This window comes from Pelodiscus sinensis, chromosome 8, assembly GCF_049634645.1.
Source record: "Pelodiscus sinensis isolate JC-2024 chromosome 8, ASM4963464v1, whole genome shotgun sequence".
NCBI classification, from domain to species: Eukaryota; Metazoa; Chordata; order Testudines; family Trionychidae; genus Pelodiscus; species Pelodiscus sinensis.
The window spans coordinates 22471681-22485943 of record NC_134718.1 but is presented as its reverse complement, the minus strand read 5'-3'; the positions used below and the strand labels follow the sequence as shown (position 1 = coordinate 22485943).

Sequence of the window (14263 nt, the reverse complement as noted above, 5' to 3'; positions counted from 1 at the left end):
GCTGTGCCATCTAGTATGCCAGTGGATGGAGCCAAAACTTTGCCCATTTCCCACTCTGTTCCGCCTGTCCTCACCTATCTCTCCCAAAGGAATGCGAATGTGTAGATTGGGCTCATGCTGCTGTTCATGATTTGAGGAGCCAGTAATCCACCATGTTAGCTGAGCCACAATCTGCACCAAAGTACTGTAAAAACATTTAAAGCAAGGGAATAATGGTTCCAAAACTCCGGTTAATTTCTTTATTTTTTTCTAAAGCTACTGTTTAAAGCAAAACAACAACAACAAAAAACATCCTCCTCCTTTTTAACACACTGCAGGAAGAAACCTGTTAATATTCATCTCTTACATTATCAGCTTGCTTGTGAGTGGCCTGTTAGCAAGGCAGTTAGTTGCAGTACAGAAGACATTCAGGATCAAAAAGCTGGCTTTTATCTTTACTTCATGTGAGCATTCCATCCTGTCACTTCCATAGCTATATTCTATAATTCAGTAGCTTATCTTAAACCTGTATTGCTCTTAAATGTGCTAACAAGAAACATTTCAAAACAAAGAAATACAGTTAGATGTGCTGGATAATAAGCACTGATTTCCACTGCTTTTAGATCTTTTTGGCACCTCTCTTCACACCTTTTTCAAAAGTCACTTCTGTCTGGAGAGATCCCAAAATATTTTTCTACAACAGGGACACGACTTATTGAGCAGCTGACATAAGAAAAAAGAGTTGTTGGAGAGCAGAATAAACAAGAACTTGTTACCCCAAGCTCTGGTTTATAGAAATCTAGGCAGTTGCAGGGCAAGCATATTAACTGCTCCACACTCAGAACTCCCAAAATGGGAGGCTCATTCTTGGCTTGTACAACTGATAAAGTAGTTGGGTTCATGTCACATGGGTAGAAAAATATATTATTGAATATGTGTTATAAGTAGACAAATGAGGTTCAATAACAAGGACAAGTGCAGAGTCCTGCACTTGGGACAGAAAAATCCCAAGCACTGCTACAGAGGGGGCACTGACGGGCTAAGGACCTGGGGATCACAGTGGGTGAGAACCTGGATATGAGCCGACAGTGTGCCCTTGTAGCCAAGAAGACCAATGGCATATTAGGTTGCATTAGGAACACTGCCAGCAGGTCTAGGGAAGTGATAGAACCCAGTGTGCTGCTCTAACCTTTAGGCAACAGTTTCAGAGGGGTAGTCGCATTAGTCTGTAAAGCTATGTCTATACAGCAGCGTTATTTTGGAATTTCTGACGTAATTCCAAAATAACATAGTCCACGTCTACACTACAAGCAGTTATTTCAACATAATGTTTAAATAATGTCGAGCTGGGGGACTCCTGTAACCCTCATTGTACAAAGAATAAGGGAAGTCGGAGCAAGAGTGCTCTGACTCAGACTTCCTGCTGTGTAGACAGCACTAGAAGCTGAAATAAGCTATTTTGGTGTAAGCTACGCAATTGATGTAGCTGAAGTTGTGTAGCTTATTTCAGCTCTACCCTGCTGTGTAGATGTGCCCTAACTGAATAAACTTAAAAAACAACAAATAGTCTTTCAGTACCTTAGGGTATGTCTACACTACCCCGCTAGTTCGAACTAGTGGGGTAATGTAGGCATACCGCACTTGCAAATGAATTTGAATTTCCCGGGATTTGAATTTCCCGGGCTTCATTTGCATAAGCGGGGAGCCGCCATTTTTAAAACCGCGCTGGTTCGAACCCCGTGCAGTGTACCGGTAGTTCGGAATAGGAAGCCTAGTCCGAACTACCTAGTTCGAGCCCCGTGTAGCCACTAGGAGGGTGTGCGGAACTAGGAGGGTAGTGTAGACATACCCTGTGAGACTTACCAAAAATGTAGATGGTATCATGAGCTTTGGTGGGCACAACCCACTTCTTCAGTCAACCTTACATTAGGTGTTCCCTGAATTTAGGCATAAAGGGCCATATTGTTAAAGGAACCTCAGGTTGGCCTCCTTTTCAGATTGTTGCATATGCAAATGAGTATATGTGCATAACTGTGTGTCACAAATGTGGAGTGCTGGGATTCATTCGGCTGTATGCCCAAGGAATGAGTCGAGCTGCTTGACTACCTTTCAGTGTATTTAATCACATGTCTTGGAAGTTCCTACTTCTTTCCGGGAAAAGGTTTTACGATGGTCCTGGAGGTACTGCAGTAGGAGCTCTCTGTTCAATTTCCTGCCCCAGATTTCCTGCCTCCTCAGCTGGAATGAGCAGTGAGGGTGGTGTAGGGCTGCCTGTGATGGCTCAGGTTAGTGCTCATGATGGGGATTCTCTGGTTGCCTGTGGGCTGGTTCTGACTTGGGGTTGGGGGAACAGAATTCAACCTTGGGTAAATCATTTAATCTCTCTGGGCCTCAAATTCCTACCTGTAAAATCAGATAGCAATCCTTCCTTTGTCTTGTCTCTTTAGACTGTAGTCTCTGCATAGGCGTGTGCACGGGGTGTGCTGGGTGTGCCCAGGCACACCCTAATGTCTGGGTGTGATGGACCCAGCGGGGTCTGCACTGGGAGTGGGGGAGGCCCCTCCTCCCGAGCGGAAAGCGGCGGCCGTAGGCGGCCAAAAGCTGCTCGGCGCTGCGCCACCGGCCCTGCCGCGGCAGAAAGCGGGGGCGGGCGTGCGCCGGGGGAAGCCCTGGGCAGCCAAGAAACGCCTGGTTAGGGTGCCACGGTTTGCGCTCCGGCACGGGAATGGAAGGAGTCCAAGGCGGGACCGTTTTGGCGCCCGTGGGCAGGCGAGTTTCGGGCGGCTGCCCCGCCTGCCGTGGGGGGATCGCTTTAAAGCACCCACCCCATTTAGGGCCTCGGGCTGGGACCCGGTGGCGAGGGTGGGCCCGGGTCCCCCACTCCCCACACCCCGACCTCAGCACAGGTCTTCAAGGCTGTAATATCTGGACACACTACCCAACCTCCCCCCCCGCCGAGAGGGTGCGAGAGGAAGGGATCGAGACGAGAGGGACGACTCAAGAGCCCCGGCCAGACCCCGGCCGGGGGCCGCCAGGGAAGGTACCGGACTGGGTCCGCCGAGCCCCAATGACCCCATACAGAGCGAGGGGTGATCGCACCCGGTCCCGGGCTCACTTATGGACCCCGGATATCGGGACAACTAAGCTCTCAAAGGCGGTGGGTTCGCGGAGCCCCACCCCACTCCGCCGGCCCCGTCCCGGGGCGCGGGCGGGAGCAGCAGGGTGTGGAGCTCGCACCCTTAAAACCCGCCACACTGGGGCCAGCCAGCAGTTGCTGGAGGAAGGGAGCATTTGTGATGGAGCGCCACAGCCCCTCACTTTAAATTCCCCGCAGCCATCTACTGGGAACTGTGGGGCAAAGAGAGCGCATGCGTGGCGTCCTCAAACGCCGCGCAACAGGTGAGAGGGGAAATGCCGGGAACTTTAAAACGCAGTGGCCCAGCTCCAAAAGCAGATGGGTCCTGACTACAGACGGTGGCCCAAGCCATTGTGGTGGCCTGGGCCCCGCCCTACAGCACTGCGTGGCACCCCAGGGGCACCCCCACCTGTCCCAGCAGCACCGCGCAACGCCTGGCCCTGAAGCACCGCACGGTGCCTCAGGGGCGCCCCCACCCGGCCCAGCAGCACCATGTGGTGCCCCAGGGGTGCCCCTCCCCGGCCCTGCAGCTTGGGCTGGCTCTGACTCTAGCCCTGCAAGCTGTAAGGCAGAAGCTGAAGGTAATGAATGGGGGGGAAATAAGAGGAAGGGATGGGAGAGGAAGGGGCTTTTGTGGTGGGGGAGGGTGGAGGAGGAAGAAAGGCGAAGGGGTGGAAGGGGCTTGTATGGAGGGCGAGGGGAGAGGGGGAAGAAAGGGGAAGGCACCAAAGGGACAGGGTAGAGGAGACACAAATGCTAGGGGGCGAAGTGGAGACAATGAGGAAAAGGAGAGGTGTCAGTGGGAGCGGGGACAGGGTGATACTGGAAGAAGAGAGGGTAAGGGCATTGGGGATTGGAGGGGGAGGTGCTGGGAGAAGGCTTGACAGAAGGGGTGGGCATGAGGAAGGTGGGGTTGGAGCAAGTCATGTGTGAGGGCACAGGGGCATGAGGGGAATGGGGCAGAGAGTGGTGAGGGGATGGTCATCAGGGAAAAAAGGGCAAAGGGGGCAGGGGCAGTAAGGGAAGGGGGAGGCACCTGGAGGATGCAGGGCTAAGGGAAGGTGCAGGTGCCAGGGGATTCTGGGGTGAAGCAGAAGGGCAGACACCTGCAGGGGAGGAACCAGCACCAGAGGAGAGAGGCGAGGGAGGTGTTAGATGAAGGGATGAGGAGGGGTAGGTCACATGATCAGAGTGGGGCTACTGAAGGAGTGGGCACAGGGGGAAGAGAAGGGCTGGTGGAGGGGGGCAGGTCTCAGGAAGGCTGAGGGCAGTGAGAAGGGCAGGAGTCAGGACAGCAGAGGAGGGTGAGGGTTTGGGGGGCAGCAGACACCAGGGGAGTTGATGGAGCAAGGGGAGGAGACATGGCAGAAGAGGGGAAAGGTAGATATTTATTAATAACTTGGGTGCCACAATGGCACATCCAAACAAGCCACATGAATTCAGTACTGGTGCACAACACAAAATTCATTCTGCTCATGGGAGGAAACTCTTAGAGGGAACACTTCCCCTTCCTCCCTCTTCACCCCCGCATTAATGTCACACACATTGGATTAATGCAATTGCAGGATAGTTGCATGGCGGGTTGGTGGGGGCCAAACTAATCCCTGTTGGTAGGAGGATGGTGGGAAAAGACCTTGGGGCGGGGGGGCGGGGGTCACATAACACTTTTTACTTTTGGTCATGTGCCCTTCTTGCCCAGAGAGAGTTACCTCCAGGGGTGTGGCTAATGGGGGCCAGGGTGTGGTTAACAGGGGTCAGGGGTGTGGCTAATGGGGGGGTCAAAGTACATTTTAAAAAAATTCTTTGGGTGCACACCCTAATGAAATGTGCTGCGCACGTCTATGAGTCTCTGTAGCATAGGGAATTGTCTCCAGGGGTGTGTTACTACTGTAATGTAACTGGTTCCCTACTAGTTCCTGAGCTATGGCATTTGCAGCCTTCCTATACATTCCTAGTGTTTTGACCAGTTGCTTGGAAATGCCTTTAACAAAAAGGAGACCTCGGTTGGTTATTAGGGCAGTGGGTTGCTCCTGGCCTGGGGAGGGAAGGGGAGAATTCTTTAGGTATTACTCGGCTGCCTGCAAGTTCCAGACACAGTTCATGCAGTAGCACTGTTAAAAAAACCTGCCATTTATTCTGCCCCATCCTCTCAGAGGCTGATAGGTGAGGGGATATAATGAGGAAGGGACTTGATGGTGTCTGAGAAACAAATTCTGAAGCAGCTCTGGAGCTTGCACCTGACCCAAGTGAGTGGAAAAGCAGCTGGATGGATACCCAGGGGGAAGAGCTGAAAGTTGGGATTAGATGTGTATTAGGGAAAATGACCCACAGAAACACAGACAGTAGGAGACTAGGAAAAAGAGAAGTATCTCCTGGGCCCAACTGTAATGGATGCTGTGCCCATCCTTTCTAGGAGCCCCATTGACTTGAGGGCCTGAAACTGCAGTTAGTGGGCCTGGAGAGAATGATAAGCTTAAAAGTTTGGATCAAGTGCCACAACCAGAATCTTTTCTCCCGCTAAACTTTTGTTAATAATTTATTAAACTTGTTAGATTTGTGTTAAGTTTGTGGCTTATGACTGGGAAATACCAAAGGTAGAATACGGGTATATCTAAACTACACCCCTGTTTCAAAAGAGGAATGTAAATCAGACAGATAAAAAATTGCAAATGAAGCCAGGAATTGAATTTCCTGCGCTTCATTTGCATAATGGTGGTCGCACGTTCTTTTGAAAAAGGGCTTTTCAAAATTAAAACTGCCATCTAGATGGGGTACTTTAAAAAAAAAACCTTTTTCGAAAGATCCTATGCTCAAAAAATGAGTTGGATATAGTTACATACATTCCTATAATATTGGGTAGTTTTTATTATTTTAATGTACTGTATTTCATAATTCTATGCAGCTACATGTCAAAAGTGCCAAAAATAAAAGGCTTATTCTGCTAATTTCAGGTCATAAATGTGGCCTATAACACATTTGAACTTATAACAATAAATTGATGTTTTTATAATGAAAATGCCTGGACTCTGAAATGATCTTATTATGTTTAATAGACTGTCACAGAAAAACACAAATTGAATGTACCAGAAACTATGAATGAAGTTCTTGACATGTCCGATGATGAAGGTATGCAAAAAATAAGTTTTATTTACTTATTTACATTTAAAATTCTACTTGCTATATCATAGATTGTTTGTTAAGATTTTCCCTCCCCTGCAGCCATTGGATAATCATTGTTGGGGGAAAAAAAGAAAGGGTTATGACATTACATTTTTTTGTTGACATGTCAGTGTTATACATTTTATTTACTTATATTGTTTACTTAAATCATGCAGTTCGTAAAGCCTACACCCCTGAAATTCTCAGTGATGGTGAATATATGTCAGATGTTGAAGAAGGTATTTGTGCATTTTTTGTATTGTGGTGCTGTTTAACTTCAGCATTTTCATTTTATGTTCTAACTTTAGAAATAGTGATTTTTCCCACTAATTTTTCTTATTAGCCTACTAGGAACAACCAATACATTAGACCAAAGTACTTATGAAAATTGTTCGGGTTATTGCTAACACACTAATTTTGCACAGATCTTTTTCCTTGCTATTTTAAAATCAAATTGCCACTAATTTCCTGGGATATTCTTTCTGCTGCTGCTTCATAAATAGATAGTTGTTTTAATGTTATTTTAAAAATTAAAAATTTGCCAAAGAGATAAATATACAAATTCTTGGGTAAAAACAGCTGACAATAAGAGATAACTGCTGAAAAGATGAAAGTTAAAAAAATCCAATTATCATATAGTGTAATCTACTATATATTTTAGAGCATTTGTCTGTTTGATTAAGAATGCCACTTAAACTGTAAGAGCTATGACCAACAAATTCGCTGTACAGCTTTCTCCTATTGTATCTTACAGCAAGATAAGGGTTCGGTTGTGCCAGGAAAACAGAATGTGCATGGAATGAGATTGCGTCTCATAAAACCAAAAGAAAAGAGACAGAACGATAAAAGCATATACAGTCCTCAAATTAAACATAACCGAGCAATTGTTGAAAGAGACTGAACCAAGATGAGCCAGAAAAATAGGATGAACCTGGAACAGAATTGCATCTCAATAAGCTTTACAGAAAAGAGATAAAAAAGAGAAATTTGGAGTATAACTCTGTTTTGGCACAGCTAAATCAATGCTTAATGTTTGAAAGCTAGAAGAAAATGTTAATGTGTGGTTAAAATCAAATTGACTATAGTCTTTTTGTTAAAATAGATTGAATGATAAGAGTTTATAGGGATGAAGAAACAAAATACACTTGATGGAATTCCTGAATTATGCAGGGTAAATCTGCTTGTGTCACCTAAGTCAAATTACATTTGCACTGAATAAGATAATGTACTGAAAAGATAACTGCATTTTGATAAGACTACAGCAAGTAGCATTGCCAGCTTTCTACTATCACAAAACCAAACACCCTTCCCCCACCTCTGCCCTGCCCATCTTCTGAGGCTCCATCCTGCCCCTTCTCTGAGGTCCCAACCCCATTCTCCCTCAAGAGCTAGATTTTTCTCTGGATGCTGTTTTTGTGAAGGGTTTCTGACACCTCCATATGTAGGCTTGCATTTCAAGCTCCATGAAGTTGCTTGGAGACCTAGAGTAGGATCCTGCAGCTGGTAGAGGTTACGGGTGGGCTTGACTCAAATTCCCATTAGAGATATAAGCGACTAGTCAACTATCCGATAAGCAAAGGCTTATCAGATAGTCAACACACTAGTTGCTTCCCCCTCCCCCTTGCTGCTTCTATCAGAATGAGGCAGCAAGGGGGGGAAGTGGTAGAGGTTCTGGGGGGAGCCGGCTTAAAAGCCAGTTTCCCCATCTCTGTGGGAGGGCGCAGGGGCACAGCAGCAGTATTCCACCTTTGAAATGTACAAGAGTCCCCTACTAGCCCCAACCTCCATGTGGGGTTTCAATCTTGAAATTCACAAGAGCCCCTTCTGGGGTTCTTGTACATTTCAAAGACGGAACACAGCGCAGCACTTACACTTTTGAAATGTAGCAACAGCTGGGAGGGCTCTTGCTACATTTCAAAGTGAACGCGCCTTTATCCACTAATTGAATAGTTGATCGGTTGATTAATTTTAACATCCCTAATTTCCATGTAGTCACTTAAGTTGAAGGACAGCCTATCGTCTGTCTGAGGGCTCTAGGTAATGCCTGTCTGTTAGCCACAACTAACAGATTGAATGCATCCTGCATAAAATGTACAAGGGTTAACCTTGTGGAAGAAACTAGAAGCCTTACTGTCAATGACAGCAATTAGCATAATTATAATTAACCTAAGAAGCTCTTTTTGTAATATCAAGACTAACTGGCAGCAGGCAAGGAAAGTTGATGCAAGGGATGGTATGCTAAAGCTGCAGCAGGGAGAGAACAAGTGAAGGGTATGCTGTATACAGTATCAGTACATGCAGGAAGCTCTTGCTTTATGTTGATCCTTAGGCCACGTCTATACTTACCGTGCTGGAAAAGGATCTTCTGGAATTTGGCTTAGAAGGTCTAATAACGTGCTTAATTGAATGCTGAGGACACCCCTGTCAACACCGGTACTCCTTGATTCGCGATTAGTAAGGGAAGTCAATGGGAGCTGAGGAGACAGCACCATGCTCCGCTTAAGCTATGTCAAATCCAGCTATGTTATTTACATAGCTGGAGTTGTGCACTATAAGCTAACCTTGCAGGTGTAGGTTTGACCTGGCCTTGGAGTTTCGTTTTCTGTTTGGACTTGTGTAGGTGAGCAATTTTTTTTCAATTTAAACAATAATTTAATTCCTGATGAACTGATCTAATCTACATGGTAAATATTCCTATCTTGATGTGCTTGGATGCCAGATAGGTCAGCAAGATGGACACTTTTCTAGGTCATCAGAGTATATTGCTGACCCTCTGTTTTTTAACATTCTGAACGGAAGGAATCTGTCTAGCTCCGTGAGCTATGTACAGCTGGGTAAATTATCAGCAGGTTGATATTATTATTCATACATGTGTGAAGCCTGGTCTTTGCATGGAAGTAAGAATAATTGACAAACCAGTGCAAACCTGTCCTTTTTCTTATGGAGCTGGCCTGAGTTTGATGAGGGTGGGGAACTAGCTACTATCTAGACTATCAATGACCTTTAAATAATTTTTTGACCTTGGGTTTATCCAAAGATAATACAGATGTCATTTTCTTCCTTCTTAAACTATAGTTTCCATCTGCAGTGTAGTAGGAAAGAAGAGATGAAGTTGTAACAACACAGAAGTATTCAGTCTTCAGACTATTTTCCACTAGATACTTTATCTCTTAGGGTATGACTACACTTGCAGCCTAATTCGAACTAGGGCTGCAAATGTAGGCATTCAGAATTGCAAATCAAGCTCGGGATCTAAATATCCCACGCTTGATTTGCATCTTCCCAGCCGGGCACCATTTTTTGAAATTTACAAGCCCTAAGTAACTGCCCATGTCTACACGCGGCAGTGAAATGGGCGTTCGAAATAAAGCCCTAGTTCGAACTATCTGTTATTCCTCCTGCAATGAGGTTTAACAGGTAGTTCGAACTAGGGCTTTATTTTGAATGCCCGTTTCACTGCCGCATGGAGACATGGGCAGTTACTTCGGGCTTGTAAATTTCAAAAATGGTGCCCAGCTGGGAAGATGCAAATCAAGCGCGGGCTATTTAAATCCTGGGCTTGATTTGCAATTCCGAATGCCTACAATTGCAGCCCTAGTTCGAATTAGGCTGCAAGTGTAGAGATACCCTTAGTGTTACTTCCCCTTGTATAACTTCGTATAAAAATGTATTTTATCCTCAGTCTTTTTCTGCATTAATATTCCTTTTAAACACAGTATTTTTGTCATCTTAGCCAGAAGGGGTTAGTGTCAGCACTTCAGCCTGGTTTTATTCAACACATCAAGGTTGTCTGAGTTTTATTTCATACATTATACCTGAGTGCCCCACGGAAATAAATGAAAACATGTTAGATTCTTTGGAATGACCATGTAATGTCATTCTTGTTTGTTCAGTAATCAGTCCACCTTTTCTTGTTGTAGTTTGCCAAAGGTTAATCTTAGCATCTGATAAGCATCTGAGGCTACATCTCCACTGCAGGTTTTTTGTGGAAGAGGACATGCAAATGAAGTGCTCATTTGCATATCTCACAATCTCATTTGCATATCTTTGAGATTTTTGTGTGTGTGTGATAAAAAGCCCTGTGTAGACAGGGCTATTTGTTGGAAAAAATCCCTTTGTGCAAGAGCCTGTAAATGTCATTTTTTGAGGAATAAGGGCTCTTGCGCAAAAGGGTTTTTTCCGACAAATGGCCCCCTCTACACAGGGCTTTTCATCACACAAACCTCTTCTGCAAAAAGGATCAGAAGAAGATATGCAAATAAGAACTCCATTCGCATTTCCTCTTCTGCAAAAAACCCGCAGTATAGACGTAGCTAAGAGTAATACTTTGCATTCAGAAATAACATCATTGTGAAAAGCACAAGCAGAAGGTAAGGGCTTGTCCCCATGTTTCCTGAGTACTGGTTTGTGAAGTGAAACTGTCATTCTGGTAGGGAGCATTGCTTGCCATCCTTATGCACAGGGTACATGCACAAAACAATCTAGGAGAGATTGTGCTTTTTTGAAGTAGTGTCTGTTCTTCATGCTCCCCAGGAAGTAATACAGTTCCATACATAGCTTTGGGCAAATCATGGTCCAACTTCAGTGATGCACCTCTGAATGTCCCAAGCACAAAATGTTTGCAGCAATTTAGTCCTGAGCAAATTATAGTGGACAGAGGTTATAAACAATTTAACTATTTCATGTCCCTTTCCCTAGATGTAGGTCAGAAGTATTCCTGATTCCTCTGATCCAGTAGCCTACCATAAGCCTGAATTTGTTTGATTTTCCTCAAACATCTCTCACAAGTAATGTCTAGTAGAACCTGAAACAAGGTAGTTAAATAAATGGGTACATGTTTAAGAATTTATAGAATATTGCTATTTTTCTATTATATCTAGTAGAGAAAAAATATACTAGAGAAAAGAAAGTAATTTTTATTAGGATATAGCTTGAAGCCATGAAAGTAGTCATCTATTGTTAATCTGGCTCATCAGACTTAAGTATGCTCAGGTTTGTTTCCACCTGTTGCATCTTTTCATTAGCAAAGATTTTTATTTCATCAAAGCACCTGAGGTTCATAATTTGTCTTCCAAATAATACTCGGCATCACGGGACTTTTACAGTAAAGCATACTTAATGCCCAGTACTTCTGTGGTTTTATATACAGATATAGACACACACACAGTGCGCTTTTTTTTTTTAACAAAAAAGGGTGCTGGTACTAGGGTTCCAATGGTTTTATTGAGAAAAAAGGGGGGGTCAGGGAAAACTTGTTGAGAGAAAAAAAGCTGAGCCAAAATGCGGTCGTGGCTCCTTTAAATGGTGCGTGTCTCGAGTGGGCTTCCATCCGGGCTTCCATGGGGGCTGTGCCAGAGAAAAGGAGTGAGTGCTCCCAAAAAAAGGTGACGGTAGACCGCATCGGTATGTACCGTCACAAACAAAGCAACACACACACACACACACACACACACACACACACACACACACAATTTTCTTGAGAGGGAATTAGTCAGAGCTTCTGACAATTTCACAATCATATCCCTTACAGATAGATTCTCCAGTGATGACAAGTACACTTGGGGTGTGTCTAGACTACAGAGTTTTGTCAACAAAAGTAGACTTTTGTCGACAAAACTATACCTGCGTCTACACTACCGCTGAGTTCTGTCGACATAACGTCGACAGAACTCAGCAGTTTTGTCGAGGCTGGTAAACCTCATTTTACGAGGCATAACGCCTTCTGTTGACAGAGTTCTGTCGACAGAAGGTGTTATTGCATGTAGGGTTGTGTCTAGACTACAGGGTTTTGTCGACAAAGCAGCTTGCTTTGTCGACAGAACTGAATGTAGTCTAGACGCTCTTTGTCAACAGAAGCTTTGTCGACAGTATCTGTCAACAAAACTTCTGTCGACAAAACCCTGTAGTCTAGACATACCCTTGGATAGCAGTTCATTTTTTTCTGAAAGAGCTGTGATGGTTCTGAGGATCATAGTAATAAGATGAGCCTATTTGTTTGCCTTGTGATATATTTTTATTACTGAATTGTGTGACCAGACTATGATCTAGGATCTTTTTGAGTGGCAAATTTTAGATTTTGGCTTATAAACTGGAGAGGAATAAGGATAGGGCAACCAGATGTCCTGGTTTTAAAGGGGTGGTCCTCAATTTAAGCCCCCCTGTAGGCATCCCAAGTTTTTCTTAAAAACAGGCAAATAGTCCTGTATTTTCTCTTCTCTCCCATGCTCCTGGCACATCCTGCTGCTGGATGGATCCCAGAACAAAGATGCAGCATGGGGCCAGCCACACCCTTTGCTCAGGGCCGGCTTTAGGTAGTGTGGGGCCCAATTTGAACAATTTTGTTTGGTTGAACAAAACAAAAACAAAATCACACAAAAGCTTCAATGGGGGGGGCCCCAGGAATTTTTTTGATTGAGGGGGGAAAAAAAACACGGTACAAAAAATCCCGCACCTACACACACACACACACCCTCCTGCGGCACAGGAAAACTCTGCTCTAAACTCACACCTCCTGCGGTGCAGGCAGCTGACACGCTCCTCCTCCAGGGGAGGCAGATTTGTATAATTTTTGGTGATGCCCCATTAGTCACACCCCCTGACCCCTGTTAACCATGCCCCGACCCCCATTAGTCACACTTCCTGACCCCCGTTAACCAGGCCTCTGTAGGTAATACGCTCGGGGCAAGATGGATACATGACCGGAAGGAAAAGGTGTCATGTCACCCCTCTTGAAGGACTTTTCCCACCATCCTCCTACCAACAGGGATTAGTTAGGCCCCCACCAAACCCCCCTCATGCAACTATCGTGCAATTGCATTAACCCAACGTGTGTGACATTAACTTGGGGGTGGAGAGGCTGGGGGGAAGTGTTCCCTCTAAGGCTATGTCTACACTTGCGGCTTCTTGTGCAAGTACAGCCATTCTTGCGCAAGAACCTGCAGAGCATCCACACTGCCCACCTGCTCTTGCGCAAGGAAATTTACAGTACAGCGTGGTAAAAGAGGGCGTCTTGCGCAAGAGCTATGCTCCTTTCTAACAGGTGTAAGCTCTCTTGCGCAAGAGGGCAGTGTAGATGCTCGGCAGGGATTTCTTGCACAAGAAATCTGTACGGCTAAAATGGCCATTGAAGCTTTCTTGCACAAGAGAGCATCCACACTGCCATGGATGCTCTTGCGCAAAACCACAGCTTGCACATGGCAGTGTGGACGTGTTCTTGCACAAGAAGCCGCCAGCGTAGACATAGCTTAAGAGTTTCCTCCCATAAGCAGTATGGATTTTGTGTTGTGCACCTCTACTGAGTTCATGTGGCTTGTTTGGATGTGCCACTGTGGCACCAAAGTTATTAATAAATATTTTATAAACCTTTACCATTTCTCTCTGCTGCCGTGTCTCCTCCCCTTGCTCCATCAGCTCCCCTGGTGCCTGCTGCCCTGTAAGGGTATGTCTACACTAGCTCATTAGTTCGAGCTAGGTAGGGTAATTAGGGCAAGCAGAGTTGCAGATGAAGCCCGGGATTTAAATATCCCGGGCTTCATTTGCATGTTCCCGGGCGACGCCATTTTTAAATCTCCCTTAGTCTGAAATCCGTGCCCGCAGCTACACGCAGCACAGAGTAGGCAGTTTGAATTAAAGATCCTAATTCAAACTACCGTTACTCCTCATTCGATCTGGTCCCTCCCCTGCAGGTGTCTGCCCTTCTGCTTCACCCCAGAATCCTCTGGCACCTGCACCTTCTCTTAGCCCTGCACCCTCCTGGTGCCTCTCCCTTCCCTTATTGCCCCGCCCCCTTTGCCCTCTTTTTCGCTGATGCCCACCCCCTCACCACTCTCTGCCCCCATTCCCCTCCTGCCCCTCTGTGCCCTCTCATGACTTGCTCCATCCCCACCTTTCTCATGCCCACCCCTCTTTTCAAGCCTTCTCCCAGCAATTCCCCCCCTCTAGCCCCTAATGCCCTTCTCCTCTCCTCTCCCAGCATCACCCTGTCCCCCC

At 45.7% G+C, this 14263-nt stretch overlaps 1 protein-coding gene across 5 annotated transcripts in view; it reads left to right on the top strand.

The window, feature by feature from the left end:
- ANK3 (ankyrin 3) overlaps positions 1-14263 on the top strand; it is a 350441-nt gene that overhangs the window by 209272 nt on the left and 126906 nt on the right. For 4 of the 5 annotated variants that reach the window (XM_075934865.1, XM_014573510.3, XM_014573508.3 and 1 more), the window contains 2 exons: positions 6169-6241; positions 6451-6513. In XM_075934865.1, the coding sequence (XP_075790980.1) occupies positions 6169-6241; positions 6451-6513 (136 nt within the window). The remainder of the gene's footprint in view (positions 1-6168; positions 6242-6450; positions 6514-14263) is intronic. The other variant, XM_014573512.3, reaches the window with a different exon arrangement.